Source organism: Amphimedon queenslandica, unplaced genomic scaffold, assembly GCF_000090795.2.
Source record: "Amphimedon queenslandica unplaced genomic scaffold, v1.1 AMPQUscaffold_13069, whole genome shotgun sequence".
Lineage (NCBI taxonomy): Eukaryota > Metazoa > Porifera > Demospongiae > Haplosclerida > Niphatidae > Amphimedon > Amphimedon queenslandica.
Window position 1 is genome coordinate 57,409 of NW_003546695.1, and position 11,782 is coordinate 69,190.

The following is an 11,782-nucleotide window of genomic DNA, read 5'->3' on the forward strand; positions in this document are numbered from 1 at the left end:
TTCTGCTCGCAATTTTTTCACACTCCTAAAATTAATAATAATTATTACTATTGACAATAATAAAACAGTTAAAAAGTAACCTCAAAGGAAGAAGTCAAGTCGTTAAAAATATCGATGAAATAATAATACGATAAAAATTAATTTGTGGCACTTTTTAAGTCAGTAATCTCTAGTGTTGTGGGGCGTGTACCAGGCTGTGGACTTCTTTCAGATTTCAACTTCCTTTTACGAGCGAGTGGATTTTGTGCAGGATCTCCTAATACGAGACCATCTTTACTAGTCACTTGATAGTAGGCATGTAACGTGTGATTGATAGCAGTCCTTGTGGCTCCTAGGGACTTAAGACTGACTGTAGTGCAGAGGGGCGTGTCAGGGGCGGAGTCAGGCATTAGCCAGGGATGAACTGATAATGAATCAATGGTTAGTCTTTGACTCGTGTTGACTGTCAGTAGTCCTTTAATGAGGCTCTTGGCTGTGCTACTAACACTGGACCACTCATCACTATCAAATGATACACTCCCATGTTGAATGCAATCAACAATCTTCTCAGTCGGCCATGTCGGAGCATGGAAAGGAGCCTGTCCACTTAACAGAGTGTACTAGTATGAAAATAAGAAAGTGAATAAGTATTTTGTATTATTTTATTTTGGAGTGTTGAAAATCATTAATCATATGATGATATCAGAGACAGTACATGTACATGACTACATAAAAACTTTCTATTTTTGGCAATTGTATGAAACTACAAATAAAAATGCATCAATGATGATTGCCAATGATAACACAGTAAAGGATTGTGATAGCCAGATACGCACAAAAAACTAGCCAAATTTTGGCGCTGAAGCCAATTTTCCTACTAAACCAAATTAATGTACACAAATAAGAGCTAAGATATCAGTGACAATAATTAGAAGCAGGTCATAAATTAATTATGAATGTTGCACATGTGATGCATCATAGTCTTGTGTCGTGAGACTATGATGCATAGTGTATATGTGTACATGTGAGCTGAAAAGCATACTTGGCCTTAGTTATTCAAAGTTTGATCTTATCAGCTACACTGTAGCTCTGTTTCAGGAAAAATTATAAATTGAGAACTCTATCCCAGCTACATGTACATGTATCTTTGCTTGGCCAGATTTTGAAGCAACTTTAAAAAATCATAAAAAATCTAATTTTGATCCAAATCAGCTCAAAATTTCTACACAATATAAGTACATGTACTGTATCAGAAATAAAAATGACAAATTCTCTCCTAGGGTCTTTGGCATAATTTTGGAGTAACTGTTAACAAATCGTAAATTTGATTGGAATTGGCTCAAAGTGTCTACACAGCATAAGTATACCAGATATATGTATATGTCAGAAAAAATAATGAAGAATTTCCTCCCAGCTATTTTAAGTGAAATACCCTGTACACAAGGTCTTTCACCAGATTTTTGAGCAAATCTGACAAAAAGCACTATATCAAACTTCTGTGAGAAACAAAGTAAAATTAAGAAACATTAATGCTAATTTTTAACATAAATGTAACATTTAATTTTGATAATGTTTATTTCTGCTTAAAAATTGATGCTAGAATAAATGATTAAATTTTATAGATACAAGCCTAAGCTATACAATACATGTTGTACTACTGACCAGTATAACTCCAAGACTCCATATATCACATGATTCAGTGTATCCATTGCTGTGTGATATAACTTCAGGTGCACCATAGGGTAATGTATAACAGGGGGTAGTCAATACTTGGGGAGCTTCAGGCAATAAACGTGCAAATCCAAAATCAATGATCTTCAATACAGCAGTGTCATCATCTTCATTTGAAAATATGAGATTCTATTAAATATAAAATTTGAAAAATATTTAAGTGATTTAAATATGTAGAATGTAACTATAAATTAATCATGCACCATATGGTTGGTAATTTTCAAGGGTCAAATATTTTGCGTTTTCTCCAGAAGCTAATATTCATGGGTACAAATATTTGTGGCTGGCAGTTAGCAATTTTCTTTTTACTTGGATCTACAGCACTAGCTTCCAATACATGGCTTATAGTGGAATATGGAGTAATAGGCAAAGACTCTGGCTCCTCCACTGGCTTGGAAATAGTAGTTAGAGCTCTGAATGGCCCGTTAATTAGTTTTTCATGTGTGGGTGGTAGCTTCGTTGATAAAAATGAATCGCAAAATTAACAAAAATTAATACCACCACAAAAATTACCAACCATACGGCATTAAGTATCATGGTATTTTGAAGCACACTTATTGTTATTAAAAACTTTCAACATAATACAAGAACATGTTGTGCCTAAATTTTGGAGCAACTTTAAATTTGTAAAAATCAATATTATTTTGATTGGAATCAGCTCAAACTTTCTACATAATTGTATATGCATCAGAAAATCCAAGAATTCTTTCTTTAAAATTCTTAGCATAGCATGTACATGTAACAGGAATTTCAAAACATTTTTTCTGAGCCAATTAAAAAACAAAGCTAATTCTTAAACACAACATACAAAGGGCATAAAATATCACATTACAGTACATGTAGTTGTATTACAAGTACATACTTCAGGTTTAAGGTCTCTATGGACCACTCTCTTTGAGTGTATGAAATGAACAGCTGACACCAGCTGACGGAAAAGATGACTTGCTTGAGCTTCAGTGAAGCTGTTATTACTACGAATACGATCAAGTAATTCACCACCTCTGAGCCTCTCCATTATAATGTAGACATGAAGCTAAAGGAAAAAGAGAGAGAGAGAGAGAAGCATTATAATACTAACATACATGTATACTAATACTAATACTAACAGAGACTATATATAATACATTATAATTATAACATAATAATACTATGCATTATAATACTAACATATAAAGGGAGTCACACATACAATAAAATTAATACAGTACATTATAATACATAGATTTAGCCTCTCCATTATAAATGAAAAAGATACTACATACAAATGGAGCCTGTATACAATTGATAGAGTGCATACAATGTACATGTATATACATTTATATTAATAAGGAAAGAGAAATTGAATCATGTAAAGTATTATATGTCTTGTAAATTAAGTCATTCCAGGAAAATGTAAGTTCACAGAATGAGATTGCTCGCAAAGTGAAGTAACATCCTGTATGTAGTTATACCATGTGTATATATGTATAATGTACAATGTATGCAAATTGAAAGGATAAGACTAACAATCTATACCTGGTCTTGTAATACTTCATGCAAGCGAACAATATTAGGATGACCTTGACACAACTGCAATATGCTGATCTCTCTCATTGGATTGTGACGTTTGCTCACTATCTTCACAGCAAACTCCTGCTTGGTCTCCTTCTCAATGCACACGCGACACGTAGAGAAACTACCAGTCCCTAAGTTAGTGTTTGAGAGTTCATACTTCTGTAGGAAAGGTGAATCATGAAGGAGGAGAGGAGGGAGAGAAGAGAGAACTGTGTTTGATGTAAATAAGACTGGAGGACCAATGAATGAATAACCCTATAAAGTATAATATTTACAAATGATTAATTATAATATTTACTATGATACATGCACAATCAGCCATTGACACAGCATTATTACACTAAACGGCTACATACACCGTACATGTACATGTATGTACTAAATGTTTACTTTTACAATACAAATGACCAATTACATGTACTTGTATTTGTGTATATAGTGGCCACTAATATCCATAATTTAAAAAATTGAAGAAAAGGAAGCATGAAAGAATGAGAGAGAGAGAGAGTGAGGGAGGAGCAGGTTATAAGTTCTAGTCACAACTTACTCTGAACACTTGATTATGCTTTGAAATAGGGAGGGCAGGAGAGTCAACAGGGTCTTGATTAGTGAACTCATCAGCAAAATTCCCAACATCCATTTCATTACTGACGTAAGGTTTAAAGGGAGGCCTCACTTTCTTAGCCAGTACATCGTCCCAGTTAAGAGAGGAGAACCACCTGTGGCTCTTCACTTCATGGGCTCCATTAGCTCCCAATCTCTCATCTTTGTTCTTCCTCATTAGCCCAAACAACAGCTCCCGACATGATGGAGACAATTTATGAGGTATGGGTGGAGCCTCATACAATATCCGCCTATAAATGAAATCAATAATAAACTGCACAATGGTCTTTTTAATTCACTAACCGTGATATCTCTTTTTGAGAGTTGTCTTCCCCAGTTGGTGCAAAAGGTGATTCACATGTCAACAATTCGTGGAGTAACACACCAAGAGACCACCAGTCCACTAACAAGTTGTGGCCATCATCACCTCCTCTTATGATCTCAGGAGCCATGTATTCCACTGTACCACAATAAGAATGAGCTACCTTTAATGGGGGAAGGAGGGAGAGAGGAGGAAGGGAGGGAGGGAGAGAGAGGAGAGAGAGAGTGAGGGAGAGAGAGAGAGGAGGGAGGGAGGAAGGGGAGAGAGAGAGAGAGATCATGAGATAAACAGTGTAGAGATAAATGTTGATAAACAGAATCATAAAAGAGGAGCAAAGTATTACTGAGACAAGTTACAACAACATTATAATGTGTCTATGTGTACTTGATCTGGTTTCATTGTTTTCGAGAGTCCAAAATCCGTTAAAACAATATGTCCGTCTCTATCTAACAATATATTTTCTAGTTTGATGTCTCTGTACAATATATTAAGCTGTTAATGAAACAATGATAAGTTAATACTATACATAGATGAATACTAACTGAGTGCAAGTGTTCAAGGGCTAGTGTGATCTCAGCTCCATATAATCGTGACCCTGACTCAGAGAATGGACCGATTTGATGAAGATGAGTGAATAGTTCACCTCCACACAAATAATCTGAATAATGATGTAACAGTATAGTTTTAAATACATGACAGTAGTAATTCACAGTACATTATGCAGCGCGTCAGTAATACAAAAAACACAAGGATATAGTCAATATTGTTACATTTATTGACAATCATATTAACAAGCACATTTAAACTATTATTCATGGTAATTAGATCTATGCCTGTCCTTAAGCAATTATCATTAATTTTACTCAACTTTGTACTATTTGAAAAACTATACAAAAGAATGTTTCACACCTTATTTTGACAAATTAGCAAACACTTTAATCTCATATTACACCAAAGACCAATGGAATTTGGCATTTACATGTAAAATGTACTTCAATCAGTGTAGACTATAGTTATCAATCCATCCCATATCCCATATGGCCATTATCATGGACTCACCCATAACAAGATGGAGTTTTGTTTCAGTTTGAAAGGCATAATGAAGTGTTACAAGGAAAGGAAAGTCTCTAATGGCCTCCAGTACTGATCTCTCTGTCAGGGTATGCTCCATCACCTTCTTCTTACGGACAACAGAAGTCTTCTTAAGTACTTTCATGGCATACAACTGCTTCTGGTCAGCTCCCGTGACTTTTCTTACAAGGAACACTTTTCCATATCCTAGAGACAAGATAACAAGATAGTGACAAGTGATCCTTGACCAATTATATCATTATGATACCTCCTGTTCCAAGGACTGTCAATAATTCAAAATCTTCTGGCCCTATTGCAACACGGTGCTCTATAAGGAGTAAGAGGAATATCTCACAGTATAAAGGAAGCTAACCTCTGCAGTTGAATAGAAGGTCCTCTTCTTCTTCCGATGAATTACATACCCGCCTCTTCTTACTGCTTGGCTCTTCACCAGTCGCCATTGTAGTATTCCAAGGTGACGGACACACCTCCCACAGAATACCACTTCCCGCGGGAATTCCCGCCACTTCTTAAATCAGTGCATCATGCATTCATACCATACAATAATTATTTTGGTTGCATGAAGCTAATTATAGGCTGAAATGTAAAATGAAACAAATTCACTAGTAGATAGCACATCATATTCTGATGTTTTGATGTATGGTACTATTTTTTCTAAAGCACTTCCGGTCACAACTCAAAGATAACAAATGAAAAGCAATGCATCGTAATTCAGCACTTGCTTTTATTAATCATATATTTCACAACTAGTTCTTTGTCATAACTGTATGTAATGGTGTCATATCATTACATGTTCTTTTTGACACAGTTCTTTTTTGTTTTTGTTTTTTTCTTTTGTGGCGTTGTTTACTGATTACATTGTATACTTGAAGGAAACTATAAATCAGGAACCTATAGCTGTTAATTAACACTATCTAGCAGCATCCTCAACTGAAAATGCCATCCACCATGGCAATCAGGATATATAAATAGATGTTAGTTAGACCTAATTATTTTTAGTCTGGCCAAAATAGTTTCAGCTCAGCAACAGTTCTACCTGGCAGTAATATGGATATACATGGTCTAAATTATACTCTTGGTGAAGATGTTAATGGTCCTCTACTAGCAGCTGCACTTGCTGTAGAAATGATTGCTGCATTGATCGTTAATACTTTTGTTCTTGTTGCTACTTTTTCTCAATGCAAATCCTTAAAGTTGCCATCTACAATACTCTTTACTTCTCTGATTATGATACATTATGTAATGGCCCTCATATACATTCCATCTTGGCTCATATCAGCAGCATATGGAGAATGGATCTTTGGCAATACAATGCAAGTAAAAGAGGCAACCTGCAATTTTGCTGGATTTATACTGAACTATAACATAACTTTCATAAATGCTACACTAGCTGCTATATCTGTTGATCGTTGGTTATTCATTGTCAAGCCTATCTTTTACAAGCAATACATGAAAGCTAAGGTAGCTCTGATTGTCGTTGCTAGTACCTGGATAACGTCTACATTATTGAACGTACCACCATTCTTTGAAATGGGAAAATATGTTTTCTCCCCTTTTGGATCTTGCGAAGTGAAATTTGAAAATGAAGCTAGTTTTAGTTTTTTGCTTCTAGTAGTCTTTTTTACTGAAGCAAGCATTATCATAGTTTCATCAATTTGGACGTGTTGCTTCACAAGAAGATTCATCCGGGAACATGCTCAATTAGCAGATGAGAGTGCATACGTGTCAAAGAATAGAAGAATCATAGGAATATTTGGAGCAATGCTTGTTGCATATGGGGTATGCTATACTCCTGCTGTTATTGTTATCGTTACCAGTTTGTTTCATGATGTGCCGGCTTCATATATTGCTGCATCATTGGTTTTTCTCTTGACAGTCATTATTATTAATCCAATCATCCAGTCAATTTTTAGGCCTGATGTGAAGAAAGTGATTGTTAAATTATGTACAATATGTCGAAAGCATCAATATTCTCCCGAGGAGCCTCAGCCATAAAACAAAGATACTGACCTTTCAGCTTTTATTATGATACTATTTTGTGATTGATACTTTTGTCGCTGACTTAATATTGTATAATTAGTTCATATTGATTAATTTTAATTTGTTTATTTTTAGTGTAGTGCTGCAGTAGAATTGCCAATTATTCTTCAATTTCTATAGTACCATTACTTTCATTTTGCAATACTAAATAAGCAAACTTATCAAATGTATTTTACTCTGCATGCAGTTGGCCCTAACGCTTATTTCCTAAGACCTCCATGTAGGCGCTGTCAAGGTCACTCTGATTGTGTTTTAGCCAACTAATATATACTATTTTTTACACTGACAGCCAACAGTAAAAAATAGCTATTACACACAATCAGATAACTTTGTTACATAGTTATAGCAGTACTGATAGGCTTTAAAAAGTAGCTTAAAATTTGAAAATATAAGGCTGGTATAAGTTTGCTGTGTCAATGCATGTGTTGGTGCATGCATGAGCATGAGATCTAGTCAGACAGGCAAAAAATGTGTTTACACTTTACAGATAGAAGCTATAAATTGACAGTGACTTGTGAGTCTAAATCATAGTGATACTTTAATCAAATCGGCAAAACCACAAAAAAATTATGATCATGATGTCCTTTCTGAACCATAAGTTTTAGATTCTTATCTGAATCACGACTGATTTTCAATCAAGGCCCAACCTGATTATGGATTTTGGGCAGCCTGCTAGCCTGCACAAAAATCAGCCACAATCATGATGAATGATGATCAGCCACCAGCTCAGAGTAGAACTAATTATCTACAAGATCTACAATGGAATTTAGAATATGCAGCTCACGTGATTGTGGTGTAGCTGCGCTGCAGCGCAGCAACCATTTATAATGGTGAGCAAAGGCCAAGGCTTTTTAGTGATTACCACTTTAACAATTTTCTCAAACAGGAAGAGTATCAATTACAAGCTGTTGAAGAATCTCGATCTGATGAACCTGGAGCCGTTGTCGTCTCTGAACAATCACCAGTGGGCTTAACAATATCGCCTAGTAGTAGCTCTGTTCTTCCTGAGCTTGAAGGTACTTTCACTGGGTAGAATGTTTATGAATCATATTTACATGTTTACTTTAGCTGTTCATGGTATCATTGATGCTGTGACTTTGAAACGTATCATGAAAAAGAGGCCCAATGTTAAGATAATTCCACTTCTTATTTGCTTTGCTGGTTTGCCAGAGAGTGCCAAAAAGGAAGCACTTCAAGAGATATTCAAGACTCCAATCACTGCAGGGTTCTCATCTCATCATATCTTGGCTACTAATAGGTCTAACTATGAAATCGCTTGCGTATACTCAACCTCAATGCTGTACAACTTTGGTGTCCAATCTTGCCAATTTGCCAGAAGTTCCGAAGAAATTTTATACAAAGTTCCTACTGAACAGCCTTTGCGGATTTACAAAGATGCATTACTTAACAAGCACATGAAAGAACTATTGGCTCACTTACATCAATACAGCAGCCGGTTTTGTGACAAACAAAATTTGGACTTCGTTTTTACCATAACAAGAGGTGCAACTCTAATTAATATTTGGGACGTAACACTCAACACTAATGTCTTTTACTTTTTGAGAGCATTTAGTGGCCACTTGATAAATAGTCGTATGTGGCTTTTTGCTGATTTAGATAAAGTTTCAGATAACTCTAATAAAAAAGCAAACGAAAAAGAAGGAAAGCTTCAGATATGGCAGAAACCATTGGATTATCTCCTTCGCTGCATGCGACTTTGTAAAGGAGTTACTACTCATAAGCGACCGTGCACAGTATTTGCTTCACACAGCGGAGAGGATAGTGATAAAGAAATTGAAACCAAAATGAAAATATTTGAAGAAGATTTGCAACGAGTGGCCAGACAGTTAAATGTCACAGAATTCAAAGATCAAACCTTACCTTTCAACAAGAAAGTGCAAGGTAATTATTTCCTTCGGTTTTTAAAGAATTTTCTGGGTAATGTTTATAGAAGAACACATGTTCCAGTTACATGGTTATTTTTTCGCGGTGCTCTAGAACATAAGGAGGGCATGTTTATGAGGAAGGCTGAGTTACGTCAGCTTGCTGAGGAATGCGATATGAATGATGAGGATTTCAAAGAGTTTTGTGAACTATTCACATCATTTGGCAGCATCTTTGATCTTAGTCTTGTGGATGATACCAGCGATATTATTATTATCAAACCTAATGAATTTTTATCTAATCTCAATAAATCATTTGACAACCCTCCAGATTCTAAGGTGTACACTGAAAATGGCATCATCACCGAAACAACAGCTAGAGAAATGTTTGGGGCAAATCAAGGAGAGACATTTATGTCAGTTTTAGCATTAGTTGGCATGGTAGCAGTGGTACCAGGGGGAAAATATGCTCAAGATGAGACCCATGAAGTTTGTTATTACATGCCTTGTGCTCGAAAGCATAAGCAAGAGCGCTTCATAGACAAGGAGGCAGTCAGACTACTACGAAATAATAGACGTCCTATAAACTTTGTCAATTTTGAAGTTGCTTTTACTAATTGCATGTTGAAGCACAGTTTTGCACAACTTCAATCGTCAACTGATGAAAATCGTACCATTATAAAATGCACAGATAACAACAGCATAATAACAATGACCTTCAGAGGTGATGAAACTGAAATTAAAGTTATGCCTCCTTCAAAAAAGCACACCTTGTATGTTGTTCAGGCATTCAAAGAAATAGCAGAAATTATCGATAAAAAGAAGGGCCGTGGACGTTTCAGTTATGCTTTTGCTATTATGTGCTCAAAAAATGAAAAAGAGTATCACCGACTTCCACATGACGTCAAGTTGTGTGACGAATGTAAGTCAAAAGCAGAGTATAGTGACTGGATAGAAGCATTGACTGAGGTATTATTAAAACATTAAGCATTATGCAAATATTAACAAAATATTTTATAGGAACCAATACCTGAAAAGTTTAAATTTGTGACTGGTTAGTTTTTAATACCATTAACAAAAAATTGTTACTCTCATTATAGATATTGAATTTGATGATGTCATTTTTGTTACAAAAGAATTAGTAGCATGTTGTGACCAAGAAATGCTGACTGATTTATTCAAGAAATGCTTTGATGCTGACTACAAGGAGTCACTACCACCTTGGTTGAATGTCCTCAATCAACTAACTAACTGGATAACACAAGATTTATCAAATGTGCCAAACAGTTCAGCAACAAAGGCTGAGCTTGCAGCAAAACTGAATGAATGGAGCAGCACAAAAGATGGCAAAATCAAGGCACTGGTGAAAAGGTTGTGTGACTACAATATAGCTCCAATAATTATTAATGTGACCTAGATCTAGTCATTGCTGATGTGTTCTTTCATTTTTGCTAGTAAACTTTACCAATTGTAGTTTATATCTTTAGAATAGATTTAATTTATCCCCATGATCCAGGATTTCATGATGATACAAAGCCTTCATAAAAGGAGCTAGCTTCTCACACTTTGCGTCTTGTTTCTATTTTGTACTGGTTTGACATTTTAGTCTACTCCTCCCTAGCTCTCTATTGTTTGCAAAGGATTGTAGAGATTCTGAAAGTAGTGTCGTAGCAAAGGAGTACTTCCATGCCACTAATTCATTCTACATCATGATCATCTTATCATAGCAAAGTTAAAACTAAAGTGTTATCATAACAAAAATTCTAGTTGAAAACATTGCTAGGGATGGGTCACTGTAAATAAACTGAAGCTGATGTAGGGCACAGACAGACTGCATACACATTTTATTCTAGATTGGGGGTGTGGCTCAGGTGATCAAAAAGCAGGTCTGCAAAATGGATCATTATCTACTGCTGTTTTTGTTGCTGTTACTTGAATGCTGTCAGTTATTTTTTGTTATGCTAATAGAGTTAGCTTATTATCATTTGCAGTTCTTTGTGCCCCTACATCACGTTTCTATTCATTTGGAAGTTTTGATAGTGCTCTTACTCATAATGATGATATATCCATATCCTTAAGTTTTTCAAATTGTATTTTATGACCATAGTCATAGTACTGTCTTTATAAGTAGAATAAATACAAGTTATTATCTAAATCTATGGACAATAATTGTAGACAAGGTTGAGCTTATCTGTGCCTCTGTGGCTTGCAAGACTATACTGATTACCTTGTGCATAAAAAATAGAGAGATGGGTATAAAAACAGTAAAACAAAAAGAGAAATAAAAGAGTTCTATTTGTACCAGGGCTCCTGAAGTCACACACTCATACAAAAGTCAGATCGTGTGTGCGTTTCAAGTGCAACAACACATAGTTTAAACCACAATAGTAACATTAATTGCATAATCTATTATCAGTATAGTAACTACTCGTTGCAGTTGATTTTACACAGCTTCCCTACTTTAATACAGTTTAAATTACTTCTAATTTAAGGCCTTTTTACACTGGCAAAAGTAATGCGCATAAGTTGATGTGCATTAATACTAAAGGACGAGAGCCTATGGAGTCGTTTAAGCATA

General features: G+C 35.4%; 2 protein-coding genes across 2 annotated transcripts; one reads left to right on the top strand and one right to left on the bottom strand.

Annotated features, from left to right (window-relative positions):
- Positions 1–68: 68 nt before the first annotated feature.
- LOC100639543 (ribosomal protein S6 kinase alpha-5-like) lies at positions 69–5,764 on the bottom strand. The gene is made up of 11 exons (XM_011408209.2): positions 5,634–5,764; positions 5,529–5,588; positions 5,249–5,467; positions 4,732–4,847; positions 4,574–4,681; positions 4,171–4,352; positions 3,812–4,118; positions 3,226–3,519; positions 2,573–2,743; positions 1,642–1,839; positions 69–599 (listed from the first exon to the last, which is right to left on the bottom strand). Exons 1-11 carry the CDS (start codon positions 5,719–5,721, stop codon positions 138–140), a joined length of 2,205 nt encoding a protein of 734 aa, XP_011406511.2. The 5' UTR covers positions 5,722–5,764; the 3' UTR covers positions 69–137.
- A 564-nt stretch (positions 5,765–6,328) lies between these two features.
- LOC109585397 (uncharacterized) lies at positions 6,329–10,712 on the top strand. Its single transcript, XM_020001463.1, has 5 exons — positions 6,329–7,060; positions 8,121–8,337; positions 8,390–10,173; positions 10,225–10,258; positions 10,305–10,712. Exons 1-5 carry the CDS (start codon positions 6,329–6,331, stop codon positions 10,619–10,621), a joined length of 3,084 nt encoding a protein of 1,027 aa, XP_019857022.1. The 3' UTR covers positions 10,622–10,712.
- Positions 10,713–11,782: the final 1,070 nt, after the last annotated feature.

What these genes read in the sequence shown, in the direction of transcription:
- LOC100639543 (XM_011408209.2), bottom strand. Translation starts at nt 5,721, where the DNA reads ATGGCGACTGGTGAAGAGCCAAGCAGTAAGAAGAGGCGGGTATGTAAT. An exon ending in AAAACTCCATCTTGTTATGG is followed by an intron (nt 4,848 to 5,248) that starts GTGAGTCCATGA and finishes ATCATTATTCAG; the next exon opens with ATTATTTGTGTGGAGGTGAA. An exon ending in AAACAATGAAACCAGATCAA is followed by an intron (nt 4,353 to 4,573) that starts GTACACATAGAC and finishes CCCCCATTAAAG; the next exon opens with GTAGCTCATTCTTATTGTGG.
- LOC109585397 (XM_020001463.1), top strand. Translation starts at nt 6,329, where the DNA reads ATGGATATACATGGTCTAAATTATACTCTTGGTGAAGATGTTAATGGT. An exon ending in TGTTCTTCCTGAGCTTGAAG is followed by an intron (nt 8,338 to 8,389) that starts GTACTTTCACTG and finishes TGTTTACTTTAG; the next exon opens with CTGTTCATGGTATCATTGAT. An exon ending in AAAGTTTAAATTTGTGACTG is followed by an intron (nt 10,259 to 10,304) that starts GTTAGTTTTTAA and finishes CTCTCATTATAG; the next exon opens with ATATTGAATTTGATGATGTC.